At 36.1% G+C, this 18,311-nt stretch overlaps 3 protein-coding genes and 1 pseudogene across 19 annotated transcripts in view; 2 read left to right on the forward strand and 2 right to left on the reverse strand.

Moving 5' to 3' along the window:
* Positions 1 to 18,311, reverse strand: part of LOC148718519 (uncharacterized) — a 677,830-nt gene that overhangs the window by 211,049 nt on the left and 448,470 nt on the right. For 11 of the 15 annotated variants that reach the window (XM_088740239.1, XM_088740234.1, XM_088740238.1 and 8 more), the window contains exons 1-2: positions 6,299 to 6,418; positions 1,892 to 1,953 (exon numbers count right to left, since the gene is read on the reverse strand). The exons of 2 other annotated variants lie outside the window; for them this stretch is intronic. In XM_088740239.1, the coding sequence (XP_088596365.1) occupies positions 1,892 to 1,931 (40 nt within the window). In that variant the 5' untranslated portion in view covers positions 1,932 to 1,953; positions 6,299 to 6,418. Of the gene's footprint in view, positions 1 to 1,891; positions 1,977 to 6,298; positions 6,419 to 18,311 lie in introns of those variants that run through there. 2 more of the 15 variants (XM_088740232.1, XM_088740227.1) reach the window with 1 other exon arrangement.
* Positions 6,445 to 16,546, forward strand: LOC148718526 (uncharacterized). Its single transcript, XM_088740258.1, has 2 exons — positions 6,445 to 6,876; positions 14,925 to 16,546. Exons 1-2 carry the CDS (start codon positions 6,869 to 6,871, stop codon positions 15,313 to 15,315), a joined length of 399 nt encoding a protein of 132 aa, XP_088596384.1. The 5' UTR covers positions 6,445 to 6,868; the 3' UTR covers positions 15,316 to 16,546.
* Positions 8,224 to 17,829, reverse strand: LOC148718527 (uncharacterized; annotated as a pseudogene). The gene is made up of 11 exons (XR_015993678.1): positions 17,688 to 17,829; positions 15,924 to 15,959; positions 14,214 to 14,306; positions 13,623 to 13,713; positions 12,639 to 12,720; positions 12,021 to 12,142; positions 10,899 to 10,940; positions 10,736 to 10,800; positions 10,453 to 10,512; positions 8,728 to 9,685; positions 8,224 to 8,323 (listed from the first exon to the last, which is right to left on the reverse strand). The product of XR_015993678.1 is annotated as an uncharacterized LOC148718527 (transcript).
* The window catches only part of LOC148718528 (uncharacterized), a 7,614-nt gene continuing 7,487 nt past the window's right edge, over positions 18,185 to 18,311 (forward strand). The window contains exon 1 of one of the 2 annotated variants that reach the window (XM_088740263.1): positions 18,185 to 18,311. This exon is cut by the window's right edge and continues 60 nt beyond it. The gene's annotated coding sequence lies outside the window, so the exon portion shown is untranslated. The other variant, XM_088740262.1, reaches the window with a different exon arrangement.

Raw genomic sequence — 18,311 nt, forward strand, 5'->3', positions numbered from 1 at the left:
TATACCGTGCATATCACATCTTCCGTTCTCATAAGTCACTAAGCGCAGTTTATTTCGGCTATATCTATTGCACAGAAAACTGGTGTTTCACAAGAAATTTAGCATAGTCTACAATGATAGAGTTGCAGATGGAATAGTTGCTAGAAGTAACTAGAGTGATTAGTAAGTAAGCCTAAAATATACGCTCCACATGGGATTTCAGCTGAATAAGAATTTAATTTATGTTATTTCACTCATCAGCTAAGCCTCTGACCATTCTCAAGACCGGGGACACAGTTTTCTCCCAAACGGACCGATCTGGATCCGTAAATAACCCGTTTTGTTTAGATTTGTATTAATTATTAGTATAATTTCAGAGCTGAGCTAAGAGTTTTCAGCAATCTGATTGGTCGAGTGGTTCCTTATATGACGCTATATAAACCACTCCACGCGGTTTATATAAAATGTTAAAATAGAATGTTACTAAATGTTACTAAAATGTTATGATTTTAGAAATTCCCCTGTTTTTCAGCTCTGAAATTATGCTAAAACAATTATTCGCCTCAGGTTCGGTGAATATAGTCGAATAGTCCCCTCGACTTCGTCTCGGGAATTATTCGACGATATTCACCTCGCCTTCGGCGAATAATTGTTAAATATTTCTGATGCTGTCACGCAACATACCCTGCAGGTGATAAAGAAGTACTCTATTTGCAGGCAATAAAACAAGGAAATCTCGCTGGGAGATTTCACAATGGGCTGTACTGGACATCATATCAGTAAAGGTGCAATTATCGACAGCGCAAGCCCCAAACATGCCTTACCGTAAGGATTTCATTTCGGTCAAGAAAAACAATGAAATTTAAGCAATCGAACGCTCCCAAACAATTTTTACTTCTAGTGATAAAATGAATATTCCAGCAACAGCAATTGCCAAAAATTCTCTGGGACATCCATCAGGACATTATATGGTTAGATCCTGGCTTAGTCGGCGGCGTTACATACCTCGTGTGAGCCGCACAAAAAAAAAAAAAAAACAAGATAACATAACCCACACGTTATAATTGTTTGTAACGAGAGATTTTGCGTCCATTGGTTCCTTACTTCCCGTACACCAATTTTCAAACGAAGAATTACCGAAACGATTTGTATCTTACGAGTTTTTTACACTCGTCAGAGATGAGCTCGGAAGCCTTTGAGATTTTGACCGCCAAGCGCAGGACTGGAGCCGTATGAGAAAGACATCGGAAATTATCAAGATGTTAGAGACCTCTAATCCGTAAGTTAGAAAGTAGCTATTCAATTAAAATAAAACTTTTTTTTTTTCTACCTGCCCTTTGCCCCTTGCTCTTCCGAAGGCGTTTTACTTTGCCATTCACTTTACTTCTAGTCCAGGCGTTTATTTGCCGTTAAACCACCCCGGTCAGTGTCTTACTAAGGTATTTGATGGAGAATAATAGATGGGCACGCGTAGATATGGAATTTCGCAGAGTGAGTGGGCGATAAGACTCCAGATAAGGTTTTCTTCTGCCCTTAGGAAATTTTGAACGTCTCTTTCTGTGAGCGTTACGAATTTTGTCAGTGTTTAAGCAATAACGAAATTTCGACAAGCGACCTAGGCATTAATCAGAACGTTTAGATGCTTCTCCATTCCTGGTCTTCATCTGTCAACGTGTCAGAGTGGCGCGAAAGGTGAGTGACGTGTCAGCAGCTGATTGGCGTTATCAAACACACGAAAAAAATACCGTTATTTTACACGTGCACTGTTGCTGCTTTTCTCAGGGCAGGAAATCTTTGTAAAACACCCCAGTTGATATAATAACATTTTTCATCACTTGACAAAAATAATTTAAAGTTTTGACCAGAATGTCCGCCTGAAGTTCTCCCATGTATAAAAACGTTTGTTACTTACCATCATCAGAGTCATTAGACTTGCTTGCCTCAGTCTCCATATTCTGCTAAATATCTTGAGCCCTAAAATCAGGAATTGGGCAAAACTTGAAGGATAAAATGATGATTGTAAGAGCTATAAATACTGAGAGACGCGATTGGCTGTTCTTTGTGAAAAGAGCATCAAATTATGGCAAACATATTGCTTGACTGGAGTCAACTAATGTTACATAACTAAACCAATCTGATCATCTAGGCCCAGTCATATAAAAAGCGGATGACGATATCCAACGGATGAATCGCTATCCAGCGGATAAGTGATAGCAAAACGTATGGCCGGAAGTTATCCATGCACCGAGGGTGTTTTATCCAGTGGATAGTGTTATGCAACCTTCGCACAATCGGGGCCACACCTAGACAACTAGAACACAATTTTTACACTATTTTCCCCATCAACAATATTGTATCATTTTCGGCGTAGATTTATCTGGAGCTCAATTAAGGCTGGAGCTGTATCCCTAGCAGTCTAACGCTATATGTAAGAATAACTTCTATTGGTATAATTACTCCGGTGATAAAATAGAGATGTGCGCTCTGTAATATATTCATGTGGTGCTTTGCTACCTAAATATGTATTCTAAATGTTATTTTGTACTTATCCACTTGATAATGGTGACAATGAGAAAATACAAAGAGGCTTTTAAAAAGAACGCCATCTCATGTCTAATAAATGCACTCAGTGTAAGATACGATCATTTGACAGGAATCACGATACTTCCTAAACTTGTTAATTCTTCCACAAAAGAATGGGGAAAAAAAGAGATATATCGACTGTCACGCATCGAATACACAATTGAAACAAAGAGATTGACAGTTTCCCCGGGGCGATATCATTGAAGCGTCCATCCTTCAATCGATAAACAAACGTTCTTAGTGTATTCAAATTATGAATTATTTTATTTGTACTGCAACTTAAAGGATCCCTTCCAACCACAATACATTGCGCGCGCGATATGTGAAATCCGCCATTTTCTCGGCCATCCGGTATTGGACAAGTCGTGAAGTGGAAAGAAATCCTCGTTCATCCGAGTACATTTGCCTCACTGAGGTCTTGAATTTCCTCAATCGCGTTCCAAATTTATTGTTCTTTCTATTTGACTAGTTATTTCTTAATTATTTTTTCTGTTTGGGCGCGCAGGGTATTGTGGTTGGAAGGGATCCTTTAATAACGAAGACCAGTTCCGATCATTCAGCTCTAAGAAACGCAATCTCTCGACGGAAACATTTTGTCAACTTAAATTTCTTTAACAACTGCCTACCAGGAATTGTGCAAAATTTGATAACTGAAATGATGCAATGAAAAGCGTACGTCCCGGGAAAAACCCCTAATTACACATTAGCTTATGTGATATACATGAAACAAGAGGTTATGATCTCTTCGCATGAAAACGTCACTGAAAAGCTGTCTTAAAATGAAATTCTACCCTACCCTTTTAACTCTCTAAAGGTATAGCGATGAAAGAAAAAAACGGGATAAATGCCCTGAATTATTGAGTTGTTCATTCGCCTGTGATATACTAGCAAAACCTGAACACTTCCATGTTCATTTCTCGTCTCTGCGGCTGAATAATTATTTTCTTCCTATCGTGTGCATGATTGGTGCTTAAAGTGCACCTAAACCCAAATTTTTTTTTTCGCTTAATGAAATAAGCCTATTTTTTGGAGTATTTCTGTGCAAAAATATTTTTATTTGCTCAAATCTTTAATTTTCTGTGCCCAGTCTAAACACGGAAAATCGGCCACCATCTTGCCCCACGACCGAGTTTAAAGAGGAATGGTTCTAAAGTGCGATACCCTCTTGCAAATTTCGCACCTTGCTACATCCTCCTACAACGCACTTACTCGGCATATTTTCGGACAATATCGAATACAACCTTCTCAAACAAGTGAAAATGTGTGAAATGCAGACTTTCGTGTTCTCTATTTGACGTCACATTACCCGCTAGAGCCATTCCTCTTTAAACTCGGTCGTGAGGCAAGATGGCGGCCGATTTTCCATATTTTGACTGGGCACAGAAAATTGAAGATTTGAGCAAATAAAAAAAATTTTGCATAGAAATACTCCAAAAAATACGCTTATTTCGTTAAGAAAAAAGAAAATTGGGGTTTAGGTGTGCTTTAACTTGCACCGTGCACTGAAAACTATAAATGCTAAAATCAAAACACTCTTCATAATGCAAGAACATCCCATGTTCGTATATGTAATATACAGTGTGCAAGCTAAAACGGCGGACAGTTGTGTTGTGCGATTCAGACTCTATAAGAGTTTAAGCACTTCTATGATTAATGTTGGAGCGTTTTTATGATTCCGGCATTCTTTCATTAGAGTGAATTTAGTTTATAAGGTCATTTTCGAAATTATAGACTGAGAGCCATTCATTGTGGAAACATCTGAATCGAACGAACTAGCCGGGAAGTTTAATAGCAGAAACGTTCCTTGCGAGGTATTTTGTGCATCACATTAAACATGAAGTTTTAAATCACATAAAATCATAATAATTGAACATTGTGTCGTTATATGACTGGTTTTTGAACTTAGTTCTTTGAAGTATTAGATAAGTTCGAGGGAGGCAACACCTTACACTGTCCTGAATGAAAAATATTCATCAGATAGTAGAGATAACTTCGCCACAGCCGAGCATCAAGCTGATGCGAAGTTACGAACAAAAGTTGATTTGGTTTTAAAATGTTTCAAAGTAAACATTAAGACGCTTCAAGGTTCTAAATCACCGAAACCAATTCTACTTGTATTGAGTTACTTTATCACAATCAACTCATCATCTTTTCTCGTTACAGCCTTTCCAATATTATCATCACTGGACTAAATACTTCAAGATGGCGAAATAAGCCGAGAAAACAATTTGCCCTCGTCACCAGATTCCTTTACGTTGTGGAGAAGTAAAAAAAGGTGATGACGTCACTAATGTTGCCACTTTAGATTTCAGCCTTAGCAGGGGGTACTAATGATTTTCACAATCGGGGCCAGACCTAGACAACTAGAACCCACTCTTTACACGATTGTCCTCATCAACGATATTGTGTCATTTTCAGCATATGTTCATCTGGAGCTTAATTAAGGCTGGAATATTGTATCCCTAGCAGTCTAACGCTATATTTAAGACTGAATAACTTCTATTAGTATAATTACTGCGGTGATAATAGAGATATGGACTCAGTAAAATATTCACGTTGTGCTTTGCTGCCTAAATATGTATTCTAAATGTTGTTTTGTACTTATCCATTTGACAATGGTGAGAATGAGAAAATACGACGAGACATAAATCGAAAGCCATCTCATGTCTAATAAATGCAGTCAGTGCATGATAAGATAATTTGACAAGAACCACGATGCAGTTCCTAACCTTACTAATTCTTCAACAGCAGAAGGAAAGTAAGGCATATCGACCACCACGCATCGAATACACGGTTCAATATTAATTTAAAAAAATTTCCATTTTCCCCGGGGTGATATCATTGAAGCGTCCATCTTTCAATCAAAAAATAAATTCCCTTCGTGCTTTCAAATTATAAATTATTATATTTGCAATGTAACTTCATAACGAGGACCAATTCAAGTCATTCAGCTTTTAAAAAAAGCAATTTCTTAGCGAAAACATGTTGTTAGCTTAAATTTCTTTAACACCTGCTTACCATGAATTATGCATATTTGGTGACTGAAATGATGCTTAACTTGCACCATGCACTGAAAACTATAAATACTAAAATCACAATCATGACTCTTCGAATTCATAATGCAAGATCATCCCATGTTAATGTCACATCTCGTAATATACAGTGTGCAAGTTGAAACGGCGGACAGTTGTGTTGTGGGATTCACACTCTTTAAGAGTTAAAGCACTTTTATGATTAATTTTGGAGCGTTTTCATGATTCCGGCATTCTTTCATTAGAGTGAATTTAGTTTATAAGGTCATTTTCGAAATTATAGACTGAGAGCCATTCATTGCGGAAAAATCTGAATCGAACAAACTAGCCGGGAAGTTTAGTAACAGAAACGCTCCTTGCGGGGTATTTTGTGCACCATTAAATATGAAGTTTTAAGTCACATGAAATTATAATAATTAAACATTGTGTCGTTATATGACTGGTTTTTGAACTTAGTTCTTTGAAGTATTAGATAAGTTCGAGGGAGGCAACACCATACACTGTCCTGAATGAAAAACATTCATCAGATAGTGGAGGTAACTTCGCCACAGCCGTGCTTCAAGCTGATGCGAAGTTACAAACAAAAGTCGCTTTTGTTTAAATATGTTTCAGATTGAAGTGTACATTAAGACGCTTCAAGGTACTAAATCATCGAAGTCAATTCTACTTGTATTGAGCTACTTTATCACAATAACTCGTCTTACCTTGGTACAACCTTTCCAATATTTCCAACGCTGGACCAAATACTCCAAGATGGCGAAATAAGGGAGAAAACAATGCCCTCGTCACCAGATTCCTTTAAGTTGTGGAGAAGAAAAAAAAAAACACGATGACGTCACTAATGTTGCCACTTTAGGTTTTAGCCTTAGCAGGAGTTACAAATAATTTGGATCACATTTTGTTCCTGGGCAACCGAGCCCGATATGCATTTGGGATCACTCACAGTTTCTGGGCAACGAGTCGATTTTAAATCGTCACGATTTATAAGTCACTCGATAAACGATTTAAAGCGAGACTCGTTTGTTTGTGAATAGAAAGGAGACTCGTTTGTAGAAACGAGACTCGTTTGTAGAAACGAGACTCGTTTGTAGAAACAAGACTCGTTTTTAGAAACGAGACTCGTTTTTAGAAACGAGACTCGTTTGACAAAACGAGAGTCGTTTTGCGAAAGAAGGCTCGTGTGCCAAACTTTGCTCTTGGCGCATGCGCAGAAGTATAGTTTTTTTTCCAGGGTAAAGTTTTAGGTTCAAGATAAGCTGGGATTTTGCTGCAATATGTTAAGGTAATCTCTATTTTCTTTTTCTTGGGATTACAAAGTGCAGGGAAGGCCTAAACCGATATTTTTATAGAGCTTCTGGCATAAATTTCAGCAGATAAAGTAGCACTGGATATTTGTGTCGAATTAAGTTCAAAGCTTGAATCGGATCCTATCCCATTACTAAGGTTACTTCATTTTTCCACAACAAGAGGGAAACCAGAAATTAAAACCATGAAAGATGTACATTTTGATAAATAGAAATTAAATGCTGAAACTTCATATTCATTATGCAAGGAATATTTCATCATGTTTTGCTGTTTTAGACTTTTTTTTCCCTTCAAGCAGACGCATAGCTGCTTGAACTTGGGCTTTCTCTATCGCACATTTGGAGTTATCTTTAGGAGACTGCCCTATTGCCATTTGTGCTGTCGTTACGCAATTTTGTCATTTCCAATCATGAATAAGTCTACTTGTTTTTATTTTTGCCTGCTAGAGTGTAATGAATGTTGTTATGGTACTAGACAATAATCAAAATAATAGGAGTAGGTTCCTACAGATGCCAAAGGTTGAAATATAAGGGCTTTTCAATGACTTTGCCAAGTTTTAGATAAATTGAAGGACCTTTTTTGGAAAGGTTTGCATAAGAAATTTTAAAATTATTTAACATTATTTCTCAGCTTTTCTATTAAAGTACTGCAGTTTTTTACTCGAAAATTGCTAAAGAAAAAGCGTTGCAAAAATCAAGCTCTAGTCCTCAAACTCAAGTACTTTCAAGACCTTGAATTTGTTATTTTTGAATTCAAGCATCTTCGAATACTTTCAAGGCTTTTATGAACTATGAGTAGGTAATGTACTTGCCTTTAACTGCAATGAGAAGGGAATTTTTTACCTATTATTGATATCGAGTCAAAGTTTGTTGCAAAATGTTCACCCAAGGGGAGTTTTCACAAATCAGTTGATTGAAGCAATATTACTTTTCAATAGTTCATATTGTTTTTAATAGAAAAATATCTGAATATTGAATATCGTTGATGGCCACAACAAGAGAAGTAGTACTAATTACAGTTTTAGTATATTCAATTAGAGGGATTTGACTTTCATTAGATACCAAGAGGCAATACACCTATTTTGACCTTTTTGTGGGTTAAAAATACATGTCATACAAAAAACTGAAAACCTCATTGAAAACCCTGTGAATTCATTATTTCTTACAAGATTTTCAAGAACTGATTTGCTATTAACTGAATCAGACATTTTTCCTTCACTGTAATCACTTTTAGGATCTAAACTTATTTAATTTAATTCAGATGGTTCTCTTTATCTCCCTATTTTTTCCCATGCTACCATAACTATTTTGCATAAGTCAGCCAGTATATTTTGATGATTTTTATTAATATTCAAGATTTATTTATTTAACACATGATAAATATCATTGGTTTGCATTTCTGTGAATTCCCATCCCAGTCATCAACTGTGGAAGAGAAACAAATACAAAAAGTTAGGTGTGAATTTTGAGTGAAAGTCAATTTAAGATGACAGGCATGGGTAATAGGAAGATGAAACACTCTTCAACTAAAAAAGGCCTTCTAGATGGATGATTTGACTTCCAAGAGACAAGAAGGAACTCTAGGCCAAAAATGATAAATAAGGTAAACCCAGAATTTGCAGTGATTATGACCATGGCAAGGAAGAGAATTAAAAAAAAAAAGGAAAGGAAGTTATGAACTAAATTAAGTACCAGAAATCAACTAAGTTGTAAGAGAAAGGGTTGACAACTTGGCATTTAGTATTCTGGTTATTTTTATTTTTTTTGGAGGAAAGGTGGGGCATGTTACTTTAAGATTCCACAATAAGATTTACATAATTCACACCTACCACCCCTATTCATTCACAGCTTCATTGTTACAATGTAAACATCCATCACTTGCCATTAGACAGTTGTACTGGGGAAAAAAAGAGGAAAAAACAAGTGGGAGTATCTCTTTCTAATGACAGAGAGACATACTCCCACTACAACTAACCCTATTTCAGAAATGTTGGCTGAAATAATTTTTATTATAGCAATACCAAACATCTCAGCAAGTCAACCAGACTCATTCTCAGCGAGCTAACTAGACTTATTCTCAGCGAGCTAACCAGAATTATTCTCAGCGAGCCAACCAGACTTATTCTCAGCGAAAAAAAAGCCGAATTTATCTCGGGCGTATCCTTTGGAAAGCCCCAGTAATTTATGAGGAGTGTATTCATAGGATATATGATCTAAAAGTACATGATCATTTCTTTCTTAAAATTAATTTTTTCGTCATAAACTATCTTTTATCTCAGAGATCTCATCAAAATAAACGCAAATCAAAATGACAAATCTAATTCGCTATGAAAAAATGTTCTGACATGTTTATGTTTAGGAAACTTTTCTAGATTATTACAGAGATTAGATTGCTTCGGTAAGGATATTATTAGCAAGAGATCTTTGATTTATAAAATGATTGTTTGTGAATTTTTAACAAACAGATAACGAGGTTAATAATTATGCACTTAGCAGCTGCCATCCTGGGGGTCGACCCTGGGGTCATACAGGGGAATAGACTTTTGTCGCCAATTTTTGTTCTAGGACGGGGGCACTGAAGTGCATTTGCACTTCCGAGACGAGACACATGGGAAAACACCCACTGGATTTTTACCACTGCCGCCATCTTGAGAATAAGAGGTCCTTACCATGGGGACTGGTTATTACCATTGATATCTTCAGATGTAAAAAAACTACTACTACTACTACCACTTTTTCCAGTTAGTCGCCGCCAAAAGCCACATTGGATGTTTTTAACTTTGAGCCCTGTATAGTAAACACAAGCTGAAGTAAGTTTTTGTTTGTGGCAAATAACATTCGTTTGGAGCATTACATTGTTTGAGTTAGTAGAGCATACTTCTTTGTCCCCAGGGGAGGGGCATTGGTAGCTTTATGTTGAACAATGTTATTGTTGGTTAGGGGGTTTAGGAAATGCCTTTGCAATGCCCAGGGGTTCTCCAGAGTTACCCTCTTCCCCCCCCCCCGGGAGGGCCGCTGGTAAGTGCATAATTACCATGATGACTAAAACAAAAATTTTTGTTATCAGTTGCATATAATTATAGCTCATTGATCTCTTTGCCTCTGGAAAATGTTGTCAAATAATACCAAATATCTGGCCCGATTACAGTCGACTAATACATATTGGAAAACTTTATATCATTTATTCTCATCAAATTTGCAAAGATAACTTTTTGACAAGTAGCAAAAGAAAAGTTAAGGCTATTTCAATATACAAGACATTACATGATAATTTTTACACTTATTAATAACTTCATCTACACTTTAACTAGGTTTTTCGTTTCCTTCTTGCTGAGATTCATTAATTTTCTTCTTTCTTCTCTTTCGGGTCTTCTTTTTCTTCATTTCTGGTTTTTTGAGGATAGTAAGAAATTTTTGTTGTCATTCGTTTATAGGTTTTTGCTAATGGTCATGCAGGATTGGAATTTCCCATTTTGGAATGCTTTGAGCAAATAAGAAAACTGGAGAAATTCACCAGCAGTGAAACTTAATGAATTTTGTTTGTTAAATCTTACCCTCACTTAAAGTCTTCCTCTCCTCAATGTCGTGTCTTTGCTCTCCCAAGTCCTTGTCATCTTTAAAGTTAAAGAGAAAGGCCTTGATTTTTTTTTCATCTTGCAGTTCGCAGTTAAATTTGTATTATGCATGAGTATATAAAAATATAACTTTATAAAGGTGATTTCTTGTTACTTTATTTAAAGTTTGCTATCTTTAGAAGTACAGAAACAAATAGGTTTACAGCTTCATTTTTTCATTTTTAATTTTTTTAAAATTCTGTAAAGAGAATTCTCTACTTACCAGGAATAGTGGAATCAAGGGATTTATCAGAATCAAACTTGCCATAGAAAGACACCTGAAATCAACTAGAGTTTTGAAAGATAAGTAAAATTAATAAGATGGATTTTTAAAAAGAAAAAAAAAAAAACTAAGGGACCAAATGATCTGTTTTCATTTTTCTCACCTCATCATCTTTTCCAAATATTTCATTTGCTTCATCTTTTTTCTGTGAAGTAAAATTGACATAAACCATTTTTTTTTTAATTTAGCTGTTACTACATGGCCTTTTCAAGATCCTTTTTACATGTTACTTACCCTTGTTATCAGGCACGATTTTTCTGATTGGATGAGATTATCAGTGGGTAGTTTTGTATCAGAAAAAAAAAACCAGATTCAAGTTGATGTAATGTAAAATAGTCTTGGGAAGTCTCTTGACCCACCCAGTCATACACCTCCGGTAAATAAATTGATGAGAGAGAATGTAAGCATGTTGATGCTTAATTATTAAAGGCCATGCACTACAGTTGTATAGTGTGCAGGCATATCTATTTAACAGAGCAGGCTTATATATATATATATAATTAAGCCTCCGAGGAAGACCGAGATGTTCGAAACTTCGAGCTAATAAACCAACAAAGCTACATTGGAGTTGGCCTCTTGACCATCACTTTTCTGCTTACATAATTATATATATATTTAACAATTATTCCACGAGTGCGCATTGGATATGAGATGATAGATAGCCAACGGGGTGCGTAGTGCCGAGTTGGCTATAATCGTCTCATATCCAACAAGCGCGAGTGGAGTAATTGTTTTATTACAAACCTTAAATCAAATTATTAAATTTCATTAAATTGTTAGCTCCCTTTTAATTTTAAGCTGACGCGTGCTAACCATATTTGTAGATTATGGTATATTGGCTGATATACCATAATGGCTAAGCCAATAAAAGGTCTTGAATTGCATTATCCAATGATCAAGTTTTTAATAAATATTATATATATCATGTCCAAATTGAGCACTCTATCTAGGATGAGTCATTGCTGCTGCAATTGCGCATGCTCACTAGTTTACTCTAGTTTGAACACTCTGGCATGGCTTAGACGATACCACAAAGGTTGGGTCGTTTGGGGTGATCATCTCAGTTCTCCCCCATTCTAGCATCAGCACTGCACTGACGAGGCCCAGAAGGCCGAAACAGTACTTTCTGCAGTTAGTTATATATATATATATATGCCATATGGTACTTTATACTTTAATCTATTTTATTTGTAATGAGTTATCATTCAACTGTTTCAGAACTCACCTGATATGTTCCTTTGGTAAAAAATTTCTTGTTATCTCCCTGTCATCTTCATGGAGAACCTTAATCCGGAAACACTCCCCAGCAGGTTCTTGGGTGAGACATTTTTTTCTCATGGCTGTTACCTGATATCAAAGTAATGGTATTTATCAGGTCTTTGATATATTGTCAAAAGTCAATCACCCAAAGCATGCAGCATTATACAGCTTACCACAAATTAAATTTCTTATTCAAAGGTCTTCCTTAATTTGGTTGCAATTGTTCAAGGCATTAAATTCCCGCTTTTTTTATTTTGGCAACATAAGTTATGACCACCAGATGAAGAAAAAAAACGAAAAACACATGAAAACCAAGAGTAGGGAGGTTTTTCTGAACAATCATTGACCATGAAGTTAATTTGCATTCCTTTTTGCAGAAATTTGAACTGCAACAATTATACTAGCTACGCAACTCCCTTTCCACCATGGTTATGTTATGTTTTCACCAGTTATTGCAGCACATGAAACTCATAGAACATGATTTTGCACATCGGGGATTTACATTATTTGTTAGTACTTTGATGAAAGGTTCCAGAAACAATAATTATTTTGGTTTAATTTGTAGTTTAAAGAATTTACTTACTCTTTTCGCTTTCTCTAGTGTCGAGGAGCCTTCTGCTCTTTTGATCCCTTGGATGCTTGTCCCCGACTTTTCTGCTACTTGACTTTTTAAATGAAATGTTTACAAATTTTGTTAACCTTTTAACAATAGTTGAATATCATGAGTTCAATCAGCTCTAAGAATTTTGTTGATCCAATTTGATACAAGAACAGTTCCAGATTTTTGTATAGGTAATCACATGACTTTGAGTGCAATTTGGAATAAATAAGCACGAGTAGATTTTTTCAAAGACTAACAAAATTGCATGAGCCCATAGGGCGAGTGCAATTTGTGGTCTTTGAAAAAATTTACAAGTGCTTATTTATTCCAGATTGCACGAGAAAATCATGTGATTATCTATTAATAATATACATGAAAAAATACAAGGTAGCTTCTCATAACTACGCAGAAGAAAAGCGTGCGCATCATGTGCAAAAATAATTTATTCAAACTCTGCAAGTGACATTGACCTTGACATTGACATTAACCAATGATTCTGACCAATCAGAATGTCTGGTTTGTTTCTTTCTTTGCACTGAATTAGCCCTCTTCTGCACTGAATTAACTCTCTTCTGCACTGAATTAACTGAAAACTGCATTCATCTTAACCAATCAGAACCGAGAAATTTTTTCATGTATATTATTATAGCTAAAATTAACTTTGTGGAAAAAATTCATTAATGAAGGAAATCTTTCTTATGGTTTTCTTTATGCCTTCTTGTGCATTTTATGCTATTGTTTTACAAAGAAATGTGATATTTGCTTTAGATTTAATTTTATCATGGTATGGCTCAACTCTATGCATGAAAGATGACATTTTTGCCTCGTTTGTATGATACATGAAAAGGCAGTATTTGTACATGAAATTTATCCTTTTCTCAATATTTTCCCTAATGTGACTAATCTCTGCATCCAAAACATTTATAACTAATTGAAAAAATAGATATTCTCCAATGGTTTACTCACCAATCTCTTGTAGAAGTAGATGAGAAATGTTCACATTAGTGACAAATTGTATGTTCCATTTCATCATCACTTACATCTTTCAGGGATTCTCCTAGGTCTAACAAAATGTCTGATGCTCATTGTAAAACTATAAGTTTAAAAACTGGGTAACCAGTTCAATATTAATTCAATATGTAAAACCAAACACTGTTAACAGCTATTGGGACAATTTTAGGAGACATTTTTAAGGTAGCAATTTTTCAAATGTTACACTTTTCATTTTTAAGTTATATCAATCTCCTCAAAAACCAATTCACTCTACAGAGTAGATAAGTATGAGCCATTTTTTGCAATGACGCACATCAGGAAGGAAAAAATATAGATTGACTCTCTACAACAGCCTTAATTCAGAAATACATTAATTTTTTTATTAACTTCTTAACTCCCAGTTAATTAGCATGTAAATTCTTAAACTTAAGTGGCAAATTCCTGTAGCTGATTTACAAAGAAATGTGTATCAGCTAGAGGAGAGATTTAACAGTCAGATCTAGGGAGTTAAAGGGTTAAGAGGGTTTGATAATTGTCATTGATTGGCAAAATTTTTCAACTTACCTGAAAAGCAAACATTTAGACTGGGGTTATTTTCTTTTGGAGTAAGGATCATCAACTCACTAAATGGACCTCTTCTTCCAAATGTGGTCCTTACTGCAGATGGAAAATAGTCAAGTATTTTAATGACTTTGAATGTTATGTTTTGATTTGGGGAAGCTATGTGTTTAAAATTTTGTTAGTGTTCTGTTGAAAGGAGAATTGCTCTGGATTCTTAATTTTGTTATTAGATAGACAGGTTCTAGTAAGACATCAACATTATGAACATTGGTTTTACCCACAAATGTGAATTGTGTAGTTTTAAACCTATTAAATTATATTAAACCTAATTCTAGCAGCATATGCATGATATTACTATAATTAGATTAGGTATTGGTATATATTTTAATCAACAATATTACTACCTTGCCTTCCTTAGCATTTAGTATTCTGGTTATTTAAATTTTTTTTTTTGGGGGGGGGGGGAGGAAAGGTGGGGCATGTTACTTTAAAATTCCACACTAAGATTTAAATCATTCACACCTACCACCTCTATTCATTCACAGCTTCATTGTTACAATGTAAAGATCCATAACTTGACATTAGATAGTTGTACTGGGGAAAAAAAGAAGAAAAAAACAAGTGGGAGTATGTCTTTCTAATGACAGAAAGACATACTCCCACTACAACTAACCCTATTTGAAAAATTTTGGCTGAAATAATTTTTTATTATAGCAATACCAAACATCTCAGTGAGTCAACCAGACTCGTTCTCAGCGAGCCAGCTAGACTTATTCTCAGCGAGCCAACCAGAATTATTCTCAGCGAGCCAACCAGACTTATTCTCAGCGAGCCAACCAGACTTATTCTCAGCGAGCCAACCAGACTTATTCTCAGCGAGCCAACCAGACTTATTCTCAGCGAGCCAACCAGACTTATTCTCGGCGAGCCAACCAGAATTATTCTCAGCGAGCCAACCAGACTTATTCTCAGCGAGCCAACCAGACTTATTCCCAGCGAGCCAACCAGAATTATTCTCAGCGAGCCAACCAGACTTGTTCTCAGCGAGCCAACCAGACTTGTTCTCAGCGAGCCAACCAGAATTATTCTCAGCGAGTCAACCTGACTTCTTCTCAATGAGCCAGACTTACAAAGTCCAGTATCCTCAGCAAGTCAAAGCCCAGTATCCTCAGCGAGTCATAGACCAGTATCCTCAGCGAGTCAAAGTACAGTATCCTCAGCGAGTCAAAGACCAGTATCCTCAGCGAGTCAAAGCCCAGTATCCTCAGCCAGTCAAAGACCAGTATCCTCAGCGAGTCAAAGTCCAGTATCCTCAGCGAGTCAAAGTCCAGTATCCTCAGCGAGTCAAAGACCAGTATCCTCAGCGAGTCAAAGCCCAGTAACCTCAGCGAGTCAAAGACCAGTATCCTCAGCGAGTCAAAGACCAGTATCCTCAGCGAGTCAAAGACCAGTATCCTCAGCGAGTCAAAGACCAGTATCCTCAGCGAGTCAAAGACCAGTATCCTCAGTGAGTCAAAGACCAGTATCCTCAGCGAGTCATATCCTAAACAAGCTCAAAAGAAAGCATTTAATTTGGGGCCAGCCAAGGTATATAGATCCTCTACAGGTGATAGCTTTAGATTTGCAGCAAATTTAATTCCAATAAAAACTATGAGTCTTAGTATTATAAGCAAGTTGAACTATAGATAAAAAATAGGGGACAATCATACAAACCTTTGAAATAAAGCTCCAGGGGAATTGTCCGAATTTCTGCAAAAGAACGAATATGTTAGCCAAGTCACTGGTACCACTAAATAAGGAAAAAATCTATATGAGAGTGAAAAGGAACCATCGAGTGCTGTATAATTTTTTAAATATCACCCTGAACTTTAATCAAGTGGAAACTATTTCAAGAAGTTGATTCTGTTTGCTTTACTTGCCTTTCATAAAAAAATAGCTGTTGATAATTGGTGCATAAATACTCCTTTTCTGAATTTTGACCTTGATTTCAATGTTTCCGATCAGTGGAGAGAGTGATCTCAGGATAAACAATGCTCTTCCTATTTTAAAATTTATAAATGAACTCTTAACATATTTCCAAGGTTGTGATAATTCCACTATCTAATTGACTTGGCAATTACCTGGTTTTTGAAAGTAGTACATTTTTTACTTAGCCAAGTCATCTCCTAACTCTCCTAGGCTGGTGTGTTAAATTGAAAATCCTCTCCCACAAGCCTAATATTCAAGCTCTTTTCCTTTATAACTTGGTTATGCAATATGGTTAAATTACTACAGATTGCTAAAATTTCTGTTCCTTTTCTCCTGAGCGAATAAATACGAAATGGAAAGTACAGAAACATATCTGCCTTCTGAGCTGTTTCAATTCTTCATAATGCATGAGATAAATGAATGAAAATCCATCAAAATCATAACCTCCACGCATCATGGCTAATGTGGCATTACATTTCTATTTTTCTTTCCTTTTACTTCATCTGGTAATTTGTCTTTCAACTGGCTCTAACCAAATGATAAAGTTCAGTGGTTGAGATTCTGAACTTGCATCCATTGTTTGGACCTCACAATGAATTACAATAATTTATATACAATATTTGGCAAATGAAAAGGTCAACTTTTGGTTTCACCGTCGAACAGCATACGTAGATCACTGTACTTAATTCTCACCTTGAAAAAAATTAAGGGGCCACCCTTACACTCGTTTTTCAAGTGAATAACCTTTTCACAGGGACAAAACATTGAGCCCTACTGACTAAGATTTACCTAATATTATGGAAATAACAAGAAAAGACCTTGAACCAGTTAGGAGCTTTCTTTTTAAATTGTTTTTTGAATAAGAAATGTGGAGACAAATAATACCGCAAACAATGCATAATGATAGTTGCTTGGTCACGCCAGTTACTTATTGAAATTAGTTTTAATTTTTAATCCAAAAAAAAGGTAATCTTCGGAACGAACCAACATGACAGAGTTAAAAATCGATCTTTTGATGTACTTGGTTAAAGTAGTTGATTAGCTTCTTCGTGTCCTAGAAAAATTCGGCGTTTTAACTGCGCCAGACTCCAAATCAAAGTAAATTAAGAACGTATCTTCGTTTGCAAGCGAACTCAGTTCAAGGTCAGATCATGGGTCATCTTTACTGTCGGAACGTAGTGACAGATTTCACAGGGAACTTTATGAAGAAAAATTTCCCAAATCCTTATAGGAGCTGCGTTCGTTTTTGGATCCATCTCAAACCTCCAGTAAACAAGCCTGATTGCAAATAGTTATTGAATAATGAAACGCTGGGGCCAAATTTATGCAAGCATGGAATTGTTTCGCGTAATTCCGCTCAAAACCCCTTTGGCTATTGGACAGGAGGGTAATCAAAACCTTTGCTTGGCATTTATGATACTGCAATAAGAATACGTGGCACTAGCTTACTTGTAACATAAGTTGAACTGTGAACTTATAAAATTCAGCTGAATTTAGTCACGTACTTACCCGACTCTCGACTCTTGCCTTGTAAACAACGTAGCAACCGGTAGCATTTCAAAAGCATAGATGTGTCACCATGTAACAGAAATGGATTGTTTATGCGATGTATTCCACTACATTCTCGTTAAGCAACTTCTAAAACAACTGCCATTCTCGACACACGCCTACCATTGTGGCTGTAGCTGCTGGTTTCCTCTCTAAGCCATAACTAAGTCTAAGCTGTCACATCAAGTTGGAACACGCTGTGCTTGTTAAAAATTAAAAAAACATCGAAGGGAGAAAAAGATAAGGCTGAAGGCGTGCACGAAGCCGGTAAATCTAAGAAGTAAAATTACGACCTTGATGGCAAAGTAAACATTTGAATGACATTGCGGTTGATTCGTTTTAAGACAAAGGCTCTATTCTCTTACGTTTAACCTCAAGGACCTTTGCCGGCTCAACACGATCTCCTTCCCGAATGAAGGATTATCATAACTTCTCAAATGTGACAAAATGAAGTATAATCATTCAACATCGAGATGACCGTGAGGTCAGTGAAACCTGGGTACCAGATCTATTGAGAGATGATTTTCCCGGGTGATTTCGATTTCTTCGGTGCTGTCGTAGGTGCCCTAATCGGTCACTTGTGTT

Source organism: Stylophora pistillata, chromosome 12 (assembly GCF_964205215.1).
Source record: "Stylophora pistillata chromosome 12, jaStyPist1.2, whole genome shotgun sequence".
Classification (NCBI taxonomy): domain Eukaryota; kingdom Metazoa; phylum Cnidaria; class Anthozoa; order Scleractinia; family Pocilloporidae; genus Stylophora; species Stylophora pistillata.